We start from the raw sequence: 19,412 nt of genomic DNA on the forward strand, positions 1-19,412 counted from the left end.
TATTTCATGTAAATTACTATTAAAATATGTTTATATTTTTAATCAATACTTCATAGAAAATATCAAATTTAATAAATTTATACATTTAAAATTTATTGTTGGTATGGTTTATTTAAAATGTTTGCTATGTATTATCCTTTACCCGAAAGTATTATTTATGCAACACATTATAAAAGTTTAAATATAATGCATTCTATGAACCAATCGTGACATTATTAATCCTATTTTTTTAAAAACAAAGGTCAAAAAAAACTGCTAACCTCCTATATTAATTAATGTAACAATAAAATAAATTAAAATTCATAAATTTTTTTTATACCATTTATTTTGTCTTTAAATTAAGTGACACATTTTTAACGTCAAAAAAAATAATACTTGTATTAATGTTAGCCACGATGTCTTTAATTGGTACTATGATCTTAAAAAAAAAAAAAGAAAATATAAGTATTCTCACTGTTGTTTCATGTAACGAATCTAGTTTAGCAAGTGGTGCCAACGGCGTAAATTCGATAACATTGCCATCATCACTGGAATTATAACTGGTCGTACTTCTCAAACTTGCAAACTGGTGTCGTTTTTGACTGGCAACAGCAGAATCCATGTTAGAGGAAGACAAACTAAACAATTAATAAATTATATGATTTTGTTCAAATTTATTCAAAAATATTTCAAATTAATTTAATTTATTTAAATAAGAAAATCTTACCTGGAAATGTCAAAGATATTGGCAGCTGGCATTTCCCTTGACAAACGATTCTGTTGGGTCTATAAAATAAATCATAATCAATAAAAAATTTAAAAAATATTTTTCAAATATTATTTATACTTAAACAGAGAATTTTAAAACTAAAGAACTACCCGAAAAATATGAAAGTTTGTTAAAACTAAATATTTAGTATTAGCAAATCAAAAATCATTTATAATCCTTTTAAAAAATTAACCATCTTACACGAAACAAATGAGTTTAGTTTAAAATAACCAACAACAATACAATATGCATTTTAAAGTACACAAGTAGTTTAACTAAAGTTGTTAGAAACCCCATAAGTTTTTATTGTAAAAAAATAAACTAATTTCATTTGTATGTAACAGTAAATATAATTTATTATTATACCGATAAATATTTTATTTGATTTATTTTTTTGAATGAAAGTTATAAAAAATGCATAATAAGTATATTACTAAATGTAAATAACTTATTACAACCTAACTCATAAATGTATTAAACTTTAGAAAATATGAAAATAACGAATATTTATGGTATTACTATGGGCCTCAGTTTAGTACTCGATAAATTCATATTTTATAGTGAACAGATAACGTACGAGTGGTGCAGCAAGAAGACATTTATAACGAAGACATATTGCTGGTAATTTAAAAAATATCTGCATGAATAAAAATAGTTCCTGTCGCTATGAACTACACTTATTGAATAAACATTTTGGTCACGGAATGTTTATCAATTCACCTACTGAGTTGACAAATAACACATACATAAAACTGATTACAATCATGTTTGTTTGTTTTATTGTAATAGGAGATCAACACATTAGGATACTATCTCGATTTTTATATTAAATAGCTTGAAAAATTTAAAAATATTAAATTATAATTTCCACAACAATTACTAAAAAGCGAGCATACTAATTTTAGTAATTGTTGTGGCTTTTTGAGTTTAATATTTTTTATTTTTAAATATATTTAAAATTTTTAATTATATTAACCACGAGTGATATATTTTTATTATATAGCTTGAAAAAATTTAATCGGATATTAGTTAGGCATAGTAAAACATCAACACTTAGAAATAAAATAGAAGAAATAATTGACATTATAATTAAAACCCAACTATGTTTTTCTTTTATAAAATATTAAGACAATACTAAGAGCAATTTATTTTATTTACAGAGAATACGAAAGTGCTTCGTCTTGTAAACAGCATTTAACCGCACGTGTAAACTCTTAGCAATAAACAAGCAATCTCTTCAGCATAATAAAGTGAACTTCATATACTTTGATTATAAGCTCTTAAACTCTGATTTCTTCAATGGAAACTTCATTATATTCTATCAATATTTTACGCTATAATTTTTACTTTATAATGTAAACTTGAATTAAATTAAACATAATATCTCTAGAAACATGTTTTGTTAACTCTTATCTTGGGTTGAAAAACATGTTATAGCGCTTACATTTCATAAAGCTGTAAACATTGTGTACGTTTTATGTTTATGAGTTGTAAACGACTGTGACACAAAAGCATCACGACAACAAATATTTCAGGAAATTCAACACCACTGAGCCGCATTATTATTTGTACAACAACTTTTCCCAAGTAAGCAAAAACATATATCAGTTTGAATAAGTAGGTGGTAAGCAACGCCGCTATCGCTCGACCGAACCGAGAACAGAAAGCGTCTTAGTATAGTACATAGTCTACTGTGTACTAGTCGGGCGATCAATAATCGTATCCGCCGACCAGAATCACAAAACTGAGCACAAAAGAATAGGGTCAGGTGGAAGATATTTTTTGCTTTTTTTTGTGTGTGTGTGCGTGTAAGGGGAAGAGTATTGGTTCTAATTAGTCAGTCAATTAACAACAGACAAAATTGTTATTTGGTCACGTAATCACACAAAGAGAAGAGCAAACTAGAATCTAATTATAAATTAATTTTAATCATAAAGTATAATTTCAGTGAAAACAACTTTAACATTTTAAATAAAAATCACATAATGTTGACGAACTTTTTACAAAACCGTTAAACTACAATAGCCGAATAAGGGATTCTAGAAGACATGAATGTAATTAAACTTCTTTTAGGTTGAACACGTCTATAATAAATTTTCACAAAAATTTATGAGTATGCAAAACATTTTATTTTTATTCGATAGCAATACTTTGTGTAGTATTTGATATTTTTCTTTGTCTATAACTTTAGTGGGTTGACACATGCAGAATGACCTAAAAATCGAATGTAAACTCGGCCTTTGTTTCGAGTATACTCGTGAACAAATTTTAATAAAAAGAATATATATGTGTATGTTTTTATTCTTTTTAACGTTATTATGCCGTACGATTCAATTCATATGAGAAATTGTTATTTTCTTTGAGTATGAACATTTCTTTGATTAAAAATTGTTTTATTTTTATTTGAGATCGAATTTAACACATAAGATGAACTCAAGTTATGTGTAAACTTTACATTTAAACTTCATTCGGTAATTTTATTTTTAAGCGAAGTATTCGTAAAACGTAGGAACTATAATGTAAAAGAGAAACACGATTATTGCTGAGTTTAATGACTCTAACTTTTATTAAATATAGTAGTAAAAAGTTTTAAAATGTGAAAATGCGATAGTGTTTACCAAGAAGCGAAAAAATTTACTTAGATACATTATAGTAATGCTATTATGTATATTTACACATTTTTCAGCATATGTTATCTGATTAAAAAAATTACTTCATGTTATTTCAAGTTTGAAACTAAGTACAAAACTCCCTGAGAAAAATTACAATATTAAACATCCTACCTGGCAGAGATCGTGAGGTTGGGAATAACTTCGCCTTGGAATGGTAATTGATTGAGGATCCGATGACTGTCGAATCGGTGACACTTGCTGTCGACATCGGCTCTCACTTTTCGTTTCGTCTTGCGACGAACTCCTATTATTTATTAAAAAAATTACGCTTCGGAAATACAATACCATCGCGACTAACAACTAAATTTCATACCTAAACTTTACTGCTAAAGTCGGCCTGGGCAGATGCTCGCTAGATGGTATACTTGAAGTTTTTTTTATAGGCGATGGCCTCAATCTACAACCATCCAATCGGTTCTGAAAAAAACAACACGTATAAAATTAAAAAGGTATTACTCAGGTTGTTCTACGTTTAATAACGAGCTTGGTTACTACGGTTTCAATCACTTACTTCCGGTACCAGGAAGTCACCGTTTTTGTATTTCAATATATGCAGTATCGTTTTTATGTCGTTCGAAACAGATTGCTCTAAATTGTCGAATTGTTTGAACAGTCTGTCTATACGATAATGCACGTCGATATTGCCGCACTGCGAACATGAAGTAATTGCACGTTGCGGTGACGGGGGCGTTATCACAGTCGTATTATCAGCGATCACAGTCACTACAAGAAAATTTAAAATTACTGAATCGATACGTTTGCCAATCGAAGAAAATTACATCGTTTAAGGTAACAGTAAAATAAAACATTTTCCCTGAAACTTATTTAATAAAATCGACATACGAGTGTAATTATAAATTGTAATTTATACTCACTAGATGTTTTGGGGTAGGGTGGGGTTTGTGCTTTACAAGTGGAATGTAAGGGGCTTTGGGCCGTTGGTGTCCCATAATGCGACGATGCGGTCATACTAAAACAGGCTGCCGATACATTTTGTACGCTGGCGTGCTCGCTGCTGATACTGTCCTTGTGATGTTCATGTGACAGTGCAGATGATTCAGAAACTAAAAAGTCATTGATATCCAATTTCAATTTTATACACACAATTATTAAAAAAAAACAAATTTATTCCTACTGGGCAGTTGATGTTCGAGCAACGGTTGATTCTCATTAAATTGAGAAGCAAATAAATGTTTGTGAGATGTTGAAGTTTTCAATCCGCCAGAGTTACCTAAATAAATGTAAAAAAATTTTAGTATTTTGCTGATCAATAAAATACAATTTCTCGCTAGTTTATTTACCAGCTTTACCATTTTCCTCGTCTCTGCCTTGTTGCTTTTGCGATAGGCCATGCAAGCGAATGTCAGTAACACTACGTTTGAGTTGGCTGAACATGCCTGAACCCACCCAAAACAAAAACAAAATAACGAATAATCAAGTATTTTTCAACAAAACGCTATTTTCATTTTGTCAGGGTTCAAAGCGCATACCAAAGCTTGGGATTATCTCCCTTAACTAATTTTTATTATCATATTACAAACAGAGGTTAATATTATTGATAAATTAAGTTTTTATTTATTAACTAATCGTTAAATACTAATAAATTGTTTAGTCTTAACGTAGAAAATGCGTTTTATATTGATTCTCTTGCCCTCTTGCCTATTTCTACGTTTAGTTATGATAGTCTATAACTAGTTTTGTTACAATCAACTAATAATAAAATAATTGTAAAATTAAATTATTCATCAGCTAGCTGAAAAATGCTCCACTGTATATTTAGGGAAAAAATCCTGTTTTTTACGTAAATTTAATTATTTACATACCGGAGATCGAATTGAGAGTTGAATTCCGGTTTTGTGAAGCTTCGTCTTCAAACCTCAAATTCATTGGAGTTACATCTTGGCCTGCTTTTTCTGTTGAAAACTCTAAAATACCATGACCATCAGGGTATTTCTCACTGTATAAATTAACAAAATCATGTATAATTATAATTAAGGATAAAAGGCTGATTTTGGACGGGTTTTATAAAATGTTTTTCTTTTTTGGACTTAATTAAATTATTTTACTATAATTTTTATTGTGGAATAATTTGACAAATATTCCTAAAAAAGAAATTGTCAATTTTTACCAATGCAGTCCTCATTATTTTTAGTTAGTAGAATCTCACGAGATCAAAAAAACAATTTCCAAAAGAACAAATTATATTGTTGGTAATAATAATAATAATGTAAAACAGAAGTAAAAAGTACATAAATTGCTATCATCTATACGATTATCCACATACTAAATTCTATTTTGCACAATTAAAAATTGTTTTAATTTATTCTTAAACTATTTTTTCCATTTACCTGTTGTTGAAATCTGACATGACATTGTCCATATCGTTCATATCATCTCTTAAAGGCTCTGACGGTCCTATACAGCTCTCCGATACACCTCTATGAAAGCTGTGATAATACCGTTTTGTCGCTCCAATATTGGCCGTACCACCGATTGGTTCCTGTGAACTAGACCTTGATCGAATCTTTCTGCTATACCTACCAGCTCTTGGATCTACCCCAACTTGCGTTTCCTATGAAAATTTATGTACAATACATTGTCTACTATTTTAATAGAGTATAAGACCATCGATTTTATTTCTATTGATTTACACTCACATCTCGCATATAGTATGTGATTTCAAGGTTTTCTTTAAACGAATGATAGAACTCAGGATATAAATCCAATACTTCAAGTAAATCACTCCTATCGATTTTATGCAAATCACAATATGTAAGAGCTCGCACGTTGCAGCACGATTTTCCAATTGTAGCGTGTTTACACGGATTTTCACCGAATATGTCATTTTTACCTACATGAATATTTACAATAAAGTTATACATCATTAACCGCCATTTTGTGAAATGTCGATGTAAAAATTTACTCAGTATAGCCATGACTACATTGTCTTTTAATATTTCGATGGAACCTCTTGATATAAAATACAGCGATGTTAGCACATCTCCTTGATGAACAAGTGTGTCACCGGGTGGAGCATGAGTGGTTCGAAATTTTAACGACAGCGCTCTAAAGAACACATTATAAATGTATAAAATTAAAAGAATTCATCTAAAACGAACCTCAAACAACCGGGCGAAGCACCGTTGAACGCCGAACAGTTTTTCAATAAATTTCTGTTGAGATGTAGACAAATATCGGCTTGTAGACATTCCGGAAATCCTTTGAGTACGCTGTTCATATCGATACCATTTGTATAAGTCCATGCATGCTATAGAATAATATAAAATTGCCAAGGTTAATTTTTAATAAAATTTCTTTGATAATGATCGAAGTTTACTTGAAAATATTCTTCCAATCTTTGCCTTAAAGGATTAGGTATCTGATGGAATCTAATAAACTCTCGGACCCGAAGCATTTGAGTATGATACCTAGCAGTACCGGAATATAATCGCTGAATAATCGCAGAAACGTTACCGAATATACTAGCATACATGAGAGCTAAAATAAATTATATTAATTAATACGATAAATTTTATAAGTGAAATTTATTTAAACCTATAGTATTCTTTTAAAACGTTGAATATAGGACGTTTGAAATTTTTAACAACTTTTTTATGCTTAAGTTTAGAGTTAAGCGAGCAGGAATGATTTAAATATTAACCTTAAGCATAGCTTTACAACGAAGCGGAACTTATAAGCTACTGTGGTGCACTAATATCACGTCCCGCGGCTTGTAATTAAAATTTGTATACTTACATCCAACGAGCATAACACATATAGTAAATGCTTTCTCTGCGTCCGTGTTAGGTGCGACGTTTCCAAACCCCACAGAGGTTAACGAGCTAAACGTGAAATATAATGCCGTGATATACCTCGACTGAAACGCATCGTAATAAATAAATGAAGAAATTTATTAGCATTACATTAATAAATAGACATTGGTATTCAACATATAAATCAAATCAATCAATTTACTCACCCTTATACTGGGTCCACCCGTGTTATTGTGTGAATAAAACTGATGAGTGTCGTTAGCTAATATATCAAGCCATCCCACTTTACTAGCTAAATGTGGTCTTTCAGCGTTCCCAATTGCGTACCATATGCAAGCAAGCCAATGTGCAATCAATGCGAATGTAGCCATCAGCAATAACAAAACGGCAGCCCCATACTCCGAATACCTGTCGATTTTTCTGGCGACCCGAACGAGCCTTAACAGTCTGGCAGTCTTCAAAAGTCCTATTAGAGTGGTAGTCTGTAAATAATAAAAAGAAATTTCATGAACACAAAAACGAACATTAATTATTATTTCAAAGCGGTAGAATAAGACGACCGCGTATTAAGCAAAAAAGTTTAAAAGATAAAAAAAAACAAAAAAAACTTTTGGCTACTCTACGACGGATTAATCAGTGACATACTCATACTGATTAACATAAAAAAATGGGTGTAACTGTGTTATTCTATAATAATATTATACTTTGTGCATCGTGAATAAAAGAAGCTACGGGATAAAACAAACAAAAAAAAACAATATTTATCAACTACTATAATAATATTAATGCACTTTAATTAAATTCTCTTCTACGTCTATAAAACCTACGTTCTACTCTAAATTATTTTGTTGGTTTTCACAAACCTCCTCGGTCTTCTGTTGTGTTTCCATAGACAACTGAAACGATTATCAAACTAATGTTAAAGAATGTCTATTTTTGAACACAGCAATACTAGTGTTAACACCCTTAATTCTATATTTCACACCTATTATGTAACTAAATCACTAGTATAAACTATGAAAAAATGTTTTATACATGTGCTTGATTCCTGTAGGAGTATCTAGTCACATGTCTAACAAAAAAAAAAGTAGAGCAATTGAACGCTACATATCGTTCTATATATTCGAAGAATTTTATTGAGAAAATATTTATCGTAGAGACCGAAAAGTTTTAATTTAACAACAAAAAATGTCATAACGCGATTAATACCCAGCTTTCAAATAATATCGGAATTTAGTTTTTCTGCTACTGTTAGTTCATCGATAAGAAACTATTATAGAGTTTTAACAGCAGCACACATTATCCCTGGTGAAGCAAGTGGAATATGAGAGTTTTAAAAGCCCACCCGCATTCAACTTAGCCCCCGGTAGGCCGTACATGACTCCGTCAACTCGCTACACGTACTACACAAAAAATAAATACCAAAAGTGAGTACAGTCTATTGTAGATAAACAGATTAGGGTAAATATTGCAGTATTTAGTCACAATGGCATAAAAAATTCAAAAAATTTTGGTCCAATTAATTTATTACATTAATTTCTTTTTAATATAATTTTTATAATTGAGGACTGTGAAAGTATAACAACATAAAATATATTTTTAATTTATCAAAAATATTTAATGACAAATATAAAAAAATATCAAATTAATGTTAAATAGTAAGTTTGAAGTATCATTTTAAATTTTGTGAACATTAGAATTTTCATGAGTTTTTTTACGGTAACTAACATTGATATATTTATTAAGTAAAGAACATAAGGAACGCTATGTTTTCATGTTAAAAAATGGTTATTGGTATTTTTTTTTTCATAAAATTATCATCGCTTAGATGAGCATCTGTAATTGAACTTAAAAATTTAAATAGCAATATTATTTAAATAAAAATAAGATAACTCTTTGGCATTTTAATAACGAAAATAGACTTTTTTGGTATCATACTATAACAATATTGTACCTAGTCACTTTTTCACTTCAATTATGAAAGTGTTCATCAAACGATAATAACTTTCATTGCAAAAATAACTTACACAGCACGATCGTATAGCATAAATACATTGAGCTTTTTATTTACTTAAGTTTTTTTCTTGAAATTTTAATATATTATGAAAATATAAAATTTAAAAATATTCGAACTTTTAAAATGATACAGAATTTAAATTTCAAAATAAAAATTATATTAAAAATATTAATTTAAAACTAAAAAATATTTAACTCAAAAAGTCACAAAATATACTAAAAACATCAAAATATGTATTTCGTTATCAATGTTACCATTATTAATGCTAAACACATACTGACACCTCTAAAAAAAACTACTCCCTTATTTACCCTAGTAACCTTATCACTAAATGATGTTATCACATTTTATCAGTTTAATAATGAATTTTTCAATTGGTCAAGATCCCAATTAATTAAGATTTTTTATTTCTTAATAATTATATTGTCTCCCTTATATTATGTTCTTTTTGATCGGAAAATCAGTATTGGTTTAGCATTGATTATAATTTTGGCAACATTATTCCCAAAAAATGTATTAGTGATTTTTTAATAATTTTTGTCGTTTTTGAGTTCAATAGTTTAATTTTTTTTTAGTTTTAAATAATATTAGCCATAATTGATAAACTTTTATTATAAAATTTAAAACGTTAATGAAATAAATTAATAAAATTGCATTAACATTTTTTCATAGTTATATTAAATTTTGAAAAGATTACTTTAATTGAATTTTTTTTTTTAGCTAAAAAATATATTGATATTAATTATATTGAAAGTATGGTCATAAAAAGTAAAGAAAATATGAACTAAATCAAAAGTTATAGGATTTCTATTGAAATTCACTCTGTATGTAAAACTTTTAAAGGGGTTGAAATTTGATATTTTTGCCTCGAATAGCTCCAACTGAATTAAATTAAGTATAACCTGATAGGTTAATAAGTGTAATTAAAAATAAACCATTATATATAATATAGAAATTAAAATAAAATATTGGTGATCTAGTGACTAGACATTAAATGAAAAAAGGGCTTATCACAGGGTTATCAAACACTAATTTTTACACTAACAATTAAAACGATATAATATAAAAGTTAAAATTTCATACTTTAAATGAAATATTAATTATAATGAATTAGATATTACACAAAGAATTACATATTACCCGTGCGCCAAAGAACCAAGATCCCACAATTCTTTACATGTCTTAGCGCTTATGAGACTCGACACATGTTTGTCACAATTTTTAACAATAAATAATTCGTAAAAAGATCATTAAATAGAATTTGTACCAAAAATAATAATAGACAATTTAATGTCGTGGGATCTCGGCCTAATAATATTTTGAATGATAAATTTACCTCGTCCGTTTCAGCTGAAGAACCGGCAATCATAAGATCAAAAGGTATGGCGGCAACCAAGTCGATCAGAAACCATCCACGAAAGTAATGTAATGCTATCTTACTTGGCGTCGACACCACTTCATCGTTCTTATTAACGTACGTAGTCCGGAAGTTGATGGCTATATCGATAATAAACGTTATGTCCACTGAAATCAAAACAATAAATGCATAATGAATAATTTAAATTCAACTAATCAAAGGTAATAGATGATATTATTACAAAACTCACCAAAAAAATCTACGGCCACCAGAGGATCGTCGAAACTAAACTTTAATGGTCTTGGTCCTTTGAAATGAGGTTCATTTAGAAGAAAAGCCGCAAAGTACGGAGTAAAAATAGCCGTATAAATAACTAAAAGTAAAATGATCCAGTCCCATACCGCTTTAAATGGACTGTAATGAAGTATGGTCCACTTGTGGATTCTGGGTGATTGTAACTTATACTCAGGAAGAATATCAGCCCCCAACGATAATACCTGAAAAAAAATTGTGAATTGTATTCTAGTCTTCAATGAAAATAAAATAGTCAAGATAATCAAGTGGATTTTTCATGTTCGCGCATACTGTGTATATCGGGGATATCTGTTGTTCCATGGTGAGGTCTGCTGAGCGGAAGCCGCTGGAAAATTGATGAAGAAACAAGAGAGTGACTTGTGGCCAAGATTCGATCTACACTAAATAGTAAACGCTATTAAAGAACATGACGAGTGGGGAACAACTATTATATGTTATCCCTGAGCAGCAGCTGATTCTTGTTGGGTATTGCAAACATGGTAAACACATGTGCACGTCTTGAAGGATACTGTGTATCGTAATGTACACTGTTTTGTTTTTATAGCACTTAATCGGTGTCTATGATGTATACGGCNTATGTTATCCCTGAGCAGCAGCTGATTCTTGTTGGGTATTGCAAACATGGTAAACACATGTGCACGTCTTGAAGGATACTGTGGATCGTAATGTACACTGTTTTGTTTTTAGCACTTAATCGGTGTCTATGATGTATACGGCGTATCTAATGTAGTAAATAGGAAACCTTTCGAACAATGATGATAATAGTGTACAACATATAAAAACTATCAATAGTTTCAAACATCTTTTCCAGTATGAAGTTTTGCATATTTTAGCTGACGTTAATAAAAACATTATGTACATATAAATGTGGTATTATATTTTATACACAACATTGTAAGGTTTTCCATAGAATATAATGTATTGGTTGGATTATTATAAAAAGAATGATAAACACGCTTGTATAATCTTATAAACTTTACAGAATCCATTAAGCTATAATTATTCTAACTCTACTGAAACAACGCGACGGTAGATTATCAAATTCCAACAGTTAGTAATATAACTAAAAAATAAACTAAAAGAATAATTCAAGACATTTAATTTTTAAAAAATCATTAAAAGTAAATATTTTTCCAGCTTTTTATTATTGACTTCAAAAGACAGCTAAAATATAGTGTTATATTTATACAACAATACTAAAATAAGACCATCCAGTAAAACACCAATATGAAATCATCTCTTTTTAGTGACAAATTTTATAAATGGTTTAAATAATGTTTAAAATTTATTTACATTTAATATGCTCTTAATGGATACTTAAGTTCAAGATATGTATCAAAATTTTTAAATAATCCATTAAAAATAATGAAAATTGGTCACTTGTTACTAATAGTATGTAAAATTGAAATTGTATTAAAAATATTAATTTAAAACTTAAAAATGTTTAACTCAAAAAGCCACTTAAATTACTAAAAAAATCACGAATGCTCATTTCGTGAACTATGTTACTATTATTATTATTAATGTTGTATGAAGATCTCCATATTAAAAATCTTTGTTCATTACTGTGAAAATATATCCAATTATTGGAAACATTTATTTGGTGAATAATAAAAAAACTATTATTGTATTTGTTATAAACGTACAATACTATTTTTTACACTTTAAACCACTTAATTTCAACCCACGAATTTATAACCGTTTTCGTTTAATACATTTTATTTTAGTCAACATTGGTTTTCATTCTAAATAAAAAATATTTGTATGCACAATTATATAAAAAAACTGTTATTTAAATCATTACTATATTTTGATTTAAATGAATGATAAAATAGATTCATCTTATCTTTAAAAATTAAATGGATTTATTTCATCTTGTAAACTAGATTATTATATTTTAGAATTGGATACTAAATAAGAATAAGTTAAATTCATAAAATAATAAAGTTAATCACTTATCCAATGGTCAGCTTAAATGAATTCATAATAAAAAATTAATTTAAATATTTTCAAAAGTAAAGATGTTTAGCTTAAGTTTTACTCAATTTAATATAAATCTCTTAGGACACACGGATCAAATCCTTGTGAAATAATTTATGTTAATAATATCAAACTAAATAATGTGTACTTTGAAAATTAAAAAATAATTAAGTTTTTAAAATAGTAATAATAATGTTTTAAAAATAGATAATTATTATCTATTTAAAACAAGTAAAATAACCTATAAATTTCCATAGTAACTTATTGCTGAACAGCCGAAGAAAAATGATAAATCCAAACAAAATATAGTTAAATTAGTCGAAAAATAAAAATAATATTAAAAATACATAAAGTCATTTGCAAATTTAACTTTTGCATAAGGAATTTTTGATTTATGAAAGACTGTAAATTACATTGTTTTGCAACTTTCTAACGTTTCTTTGGAAACGTTAAAACTGAAACTATTATTAACAAATAAGGACAAAATATAAATTTAAACTTCGGATTATAATTTTAATGTAGCAACTACAATGTAAATTAACATATTTCCATAAACATGTAACTAATAAAATTGCCATTAATGCGATCGCATTAATGCACTTTTCATATTTATGAAGGAAATTTTCATTTTTATTTTAATGTAGAGTATACATGTTAACGAAAATACTTTAAATATATCAATCTTGATATATATTATTTATAAAAAAAGATTTATTAAAATTATAATACGAATCGATTAAATTATTTTTGTATTCTAAAAAAGAGTTGAACTACTTGCTTAGTTGCATAGATATTACCTATTAATCTATAAATTATAATAGTACAAAGTACATCTCAGAGATTTTATATTTTTTTAATATTCATATTTAAATGTATGGTATTTTGTTATTTCTTAATAAAAATATAAATTATTACTTAACTAATTATTATTCATATAACTAATCTTATAATTTATATTTCATATTAATTTATTTTGTATCTTATATCATTAATTATAAGTTGAGTAAGAATATTTCAACATTTTATATTATTTGTTATGTTATTAAATTCATATTTTAATGTTAATTACTACTTTATTGACACATATTTAATGAGAAATTTTGGTATCACTGAAGCGGAACAATCAATTTTCTTAAATTGAAAAAATTCTAAACAATAAAATATTCCAATTAATTAAAATGATCAGAATTCTCATCGTCAAAGCAATTTTTCATTTACTCAACTCATTACTATCTGATTATAAGAAACAAATTTCTTTATATTCAGTATAACGTTGTAGTATATGTACAGTCAAAGTATCAAAGATTTTTAAAAAGAGGTTACTAAAAATCGTTCTCTTTAAAAATATAAAAATTTGCGTTAGAACCTTTTTTTATAATAGCTGACTTAAAGTATCTTATTTTACATAATATATACGAAAAAAAAAATCTATTTTACAACACAATATTTTTACAACTTAAAAAAAATTTTTATTAGGGAACATTTTTTATTTTTGAGTTGTTTAAAATACAAAACATGGTATAATTTTTTTATCAATGATTATTGATGCAAATCAAAATATGTTTGTAAGTTATATATGGTTAATAATTTAATACAATATTAACTCTACTGAGTACATATCTTACAATAATGAATTAATATTATTGATATTTTTTTTTATAAAGCTTTTATTATGTAAATATATAGAATTATTTCTAACTTACAAAAATAAAACTTTCAGCTAATTCATTATAATAATACATTAATTCGATTAAAATTCTTTAATTTACTAAAATAAAATATATTATCAATGCACACACTAATTTAGTTCACACATAATTTTTATCTTGAATTTTTCAAAATCCTAAAAATAATTTTCCTGTAGACGTCTCAAATAAACGAACTCTGAAGTGGCATTAAATATACTAAACGCGACAAAAGAAGTAACATTTGTTCAGTTGGACTTATAAATATTTTTGTCATCTTTTAAGTCCCTATGTTACAAATTCATATTAATTCTGTTATATTGATATATATCTGTCTCTAAAAATGTAAAAAACTTCTTGGTCTTTTTCCAATTACTGATAAATTAGATATGTCGTATTTCTAATCCATTAGAAATATTTCCTAAACAATTTGTACGAAATAAAATATTATGAAACTAATATTGTCAAAATTAAGACATTAATTATCAGTGTAGTGTATTTATAATTTTTAAGATGTGCTATAACACTCATTGTAATTTCACTGCGAGTAATTTGTGTAAGCAACTTATTTAGTTATGAATTTTTATAATATACGAAAAATAATTTTTATATCTTCTTTTTTTATTTTTCATATTTGACTATAGTAATTAATGTACTGTAATTAAATTTCTAGTATATTTTAAAATTTATAAAAATGTTGATTTTTGTTGTTTATACTAAAAGTTCTATCTAAGTTCATAGGCTGATGAACTTAGATCAAATAATTGACGTTGTAGTACTTCTACCATTCTCTAGAAAAGTACAGAGTAACACAATTATCATATGCTTCATATGCTAAAATTATATGTTAAAATTTAAGTTTTAAAGTTAATCTCAAATTCTTAAAATAGTTTTTTTTTCATAATATCATGATTATTAGTATAATAATATCTAAGCATTAGCAGTTCATCAAATATAGGAAAATAATTATAAATCATTAATGAAACAGTAATTTTTATTTTGTATAATACGTATACTTTATGATAATATTATAATCTTGTACTCAACAAGTTTTTGAATAATAATGTAACAAAAAAACATTCATAGGATCAAAAGTTATAGGATTTATAAGACAGGATTGGACACGCTATATATTCACATTTATCTTTCATCATTCTATTGAAAATTATTTCCGAATTCCGATGCTTGCTGTTTTATTTAGGAAATATATGCAAATAATATCAATCTATATATTCGTTTCAACTGAAGTCTATGTCGATTGATTTTATAATCGCGTATGCAATACTCATCCGTACTGAAAAACAAATATTTTAAAGTAAATATATAATATAATACAAATGTATGACCTTTTTATATGAGATATCCAGAAATGCCAATATTTTCAACCAAAAATTCTTAAGAGCTATGCTATCGATTTTATACTAAGCTCCGAAATATACAGACGAATACATAAGAACATAAAAATGTCTGTAATGCTATAGCAGTTAAAATATTATGTAAGATTAAAATAACGTCAAGAACAAAAATATTTCTATCCTATAAATTAAATGTAAAACCACAAGTAATTTGAGAGGAATATGATTGATAAAAAATCAAAATATAATTGAAAAACCATGTATATATTCAGACTTTTTAGTAATTTTATACTAACTGAGTATATACAATTTCTAATGGTACCAAGTTTATTTAATATATATCGAATAAAAATATTTGAAAAACATCTTTTGTACAGTTAATACATTAAACATAAATATGATACCCAAAGATTGTTAAAACGAGTTACACAAATATGACACTTGACTGTGAAGTCAGATCAAAAACTATGTTTGATTAGTCATGCATTTGTTTTAAACGAAAAAGCCCATTATTAAAGCAGATTAGCCAAATTACTTTGATTTTTTTTTTACTAAAGGAAAAACCAGTCAACTGATAAAATGTAGTAATGATAAAGTTTTAAAAAAAGTTGTGTGCGCATATTTGATTAAAGAAAATTTTTCTTTCAATTTATAATTACATTTTTCTCATAAAATACATTATGGGAGCTTTATAATTAAACTTTTCAAAGATTTATAATGTTTGCCAAACTCATCATATAACTATTATTAGATGGTATATTTTTCATATTCAAAAATAACGATTTTAATGAAAAATATTTGTAAATAAAAATTTTAAGTCCTTACACGTACACTGCACCATATAACGTATTGATAAAGAAAACTGTGACGTTTTCTATGACTACCCATCAATCTGATTTATTAACTTTTCTTCTTCAGTTGACATAAAATATTTATTTTTAAAATGATACGAAACTATCATTATTTAAACGTCAAATAAGTGTTACAATATGGTGTTACCGAGGTATTTAATCCAAACAACGTCATATTAATACATATTATCATGTTTGTTTTTTATTTTCCTTAAAACTATTTCGCGTCAATTAAATGAGAGTTTGGAATCTCTTTTTGTTTTGGATAAATATGTCTGATAAACTGTCCACAACATTTTACCGCAAACCGCATAATTTAACTACAACCTAAACTATACTAGGAAATTATTACAATTCAAACAGACAAGAATGTTTTTATTATTATATAAGGCCGTTATTTTTTGTAATTTAAAAGATGTTACTACTAATTTTTAAACTATTAGATTTTAATATAATAAGAGACTCCTCCATTTTAATCAGATATATTTTTTAATTATTTTGACGTGACTTCAAAAAATGGATACTTATACTTTAAAAGGATGTAGTTGACTTGATTTATTTTTGAACAAATTATCCTCGTTTTATAGAAAAAAATCATCAAATTAATGTGTTTTTTGTTATTTATAACAGATGAAATAAAAAATAAATGTATAATTAAAGTTTGGAAAATAAACCTTCAACTATTTTTTTTATAATTTACATAAATATAAATTTATATGATGAAAAAAATGTTTATTTTTAAAATAGATTATTATTAATGAAGCATTTAAAATATTACGTTTTCGTTAATTCTCAACTGAAAGTTTATTAAGTTTAGAGTAAGTAGACAAAATTACAGTTTATAAACATATGCGAATTAACTTTAGTTAAAGGTTATAATGATGATGTAACTTATTTATTTTGTAAAAAAAAAAACAGCATATATTTTTTGTTTGATAAAAATTAACTATGTTTTTCTTTAAAAATAATTTATATTTTTCAAAATAATATATACAGATAAAATGAGGTTTTGACAACTTATACTTATATTTTAATGAAAAATAAAAGCGCAAGGCCATTCTTTCAGTTAATAAAACAAAATTAGATGTTTTTATGATTAATATGGAATACTACACGCATTGTCCTTTAAACTTTAAATGCGTTTTTTTAATAATACCTTTTTCCGATGAAGGCCATGTTTTTCTGGGGCACATATATGAATTAATAGTAGTGAAAATGGGAACAGATTAAAAATTAAATTGACAAACAAATTATTTTAACCAACAAAATCACACGACCGTTAATTTTCATTATGACAGAACAAGCTGTCAATCTCACCACGTTGTCTACAGTAAAGGCATACTTTTTATCAACCAAATAAAACGCAATGTTAAGATTGCCATATATAAACAAGCTTTCGACGAGGTTATGACAGTAATTATTGTGTAACATATCAGATTATACAATAATAACCGCTGTAATAAAGTTGACGAAAACGTTTGCGTGAAATGAAATGATTACATGGTTTTCTCCGTATTTCTCATTTTCTTTGTATCCTTGTCGTTCCGCCTGTCATAGTCACGGGGGGGCTATGCAACACAAACAAAGCTCCACCCACTCGCACCCCGGACGCTCCGCAATCGATACAGATATATAAATCTATAAGAATTACTTGAAAATGTGGTATTCTCCAAAAAAGGTATAAAAATTATTGTCTATCACACAAATTAAAATTAACGTTTGAGCGTATGGTGTCATGTCACTAAACGTCCGACAACATAATTCTCTTTCATTTCTACTAACACAATCTATTCTCTTTCCACCCTAAATGCGACTGTACTTAAAATATTACCTGAGCTGAAGCTCTGCCGGATAAAGTGGAAGGCCCGGACTTTGATGGTGACTTAATGCCTATCTTATCGTTGACCGAACTATAGGTCTTGTGACAATTCAGGTGGTCATCGTAGCCGTCTCTTCCGCCTACGGACGATGAAGATGTTGTAGACGACATTCGCTTGATCATTCGTAGGCTGGAAGATCTATACGCAGATCCTGCCCGACCCGGTATGGTGACCACCACAGACGCCTTCGTCGTTTCGTAAGCCATCAGTGGCATCTCCAAATCACGGTCCCCCATATCCCTGGACATTTAGGTAGGGGAACCGGTACGCTGATATCACCGCAGGTATTGAGTCATTGTGATTGTAATTTGGCGAACGTTTTTTTTTGTAGCAATAGCGCTTAGAAATATCGTAGAAGAAAAAGAGTGCCAAAAGATATAAGAAACTGATCAACATGCGTGACAGTAGCGGATAAAACGCTCGCGGTCGAGTCAACAGACTGGACGGCACTCGCAAGTGAACACCGCCAAACGGAATGTGCGAGTTACGGCGGGTCTTTAGCGCACGCGACAAGCGCCACAGTGTGACCACGATTTTTGGCGTGCGCGGTAATCGATTCAGTATTTATTTTAGTTCGCATATTATTCCATCTATACTAAGCAAACTTTTAATAGATTTATTAGGCTGCTAAAAATACCAAAAACATGAGTGAATTTGTTTCGTATAAGTAGTGCTTGGACTGATTGATGTAAAGTTACTGTCTCCTCTCTCTCTCATTATTTCTCGATACACATATCGTCCATTAAGAAAAATAATTCATAGTAAAATCATTTTAAAGA

At 27.7% G+C, this 19,412-nt stretch overlaps 1 protein-coding gene across 7 annotated transcripts in view; it reads right to left on the reverse strand.

Moving 5' to 3' along the window:
* The window catches only part of LOC126902500 (potassium voltage-gated channel subfamily H member 2), a 71,988-nt gene that overhangs the window by 669 nt on the left and 51,907 nt on the right, over positions 1-19,412 (reverse strand). For 3 of the 7 annotated variants that reach the window (XM_050679853.1, XM_050679857.1, XM_050679851.1), the window contains 19 exons: positions 10,818-11,064; positions 10,547-10,734; positions 8,057-8,089; positions 7,400-7,675; positions 7,177-7,297; positions 6,758-6,918; positions 6,540-6,688; positions 6,344-6,486; positions 6,078-6,271; positions 5,769-5,992; positions 5,244-5,377; positions 4,722-4,817; positions 4,556-4,651; positions 4,296-4,484; positions 3,932-4,143; positions 3,734-3,837; positions 3,532-3,664; positions 707-765; positions 455-617 (listed from right to left, as the gene is read on the reverse strand). In XM_050679853.1, coding sequence (XP_050535810.1) covers positions 455-617; positions 707-765; positions 3,532-3,664; positions 3,734-3,837; positions 3,932-4,143; positions 4,296-4,484; positions 4,556-4,651; positions 4,722-4,817; positions 5,244-5,377; positions 5,769-5,992; positions 6,078-6,271; positions 6,344-6,486; positions 6,540-6,688; positions 6,758-6,918; positions 7,177-7,297; positions 7,400-7,675; positions 8,057-8,089; positions 10,547-10,734; positions 10,818-11,064 — 2,922 coding nt within the window. The remainder of the gene's footprint in view (positions 1-454; positions 618-706; positions 766-3,531; positions 3,665-3,733; positions 3,838-3,931; positions 4,144-4,295; positions 4,485-4,555; positions 4,652-4,721; positions 4,818-5,243; positions 5,378-5,768; positions 5,993-6,077; positions 6,272-6,343; positions 6,487-6,539; positions 6,689-6,757; positions 6,919-7,176; positions 7,298-7,399; positions 7,676-8,056; positions 8,090-10,546; positions 10,735-10,817; positions 11,065-19,412) is intronic. The other 4 variants (XM_050679855.1, XM_050679854.1, XM_050679856.1 and 1 more) reach the window with 4 other exon arrangements.

This window comes from Daktulosphaira vitifoliae, unplaced genomic scaffold (genome assembly GCF_025091365.1).
Source record: "Daktulosphaira vitifoliae isolate Bord-2020 unplaced genomic scaffold, ASM2509136v1 Scaffold_3, whole genome shotgun sequence".
Taxonomy (NCBI): domain Eukaryota; kingdom Metazoa; phylum Arthropoda; class Insecta; order Hemiptera; family Phylloxeridae; genus Daktulosphaira; species Daktulosphaira vitifoliae.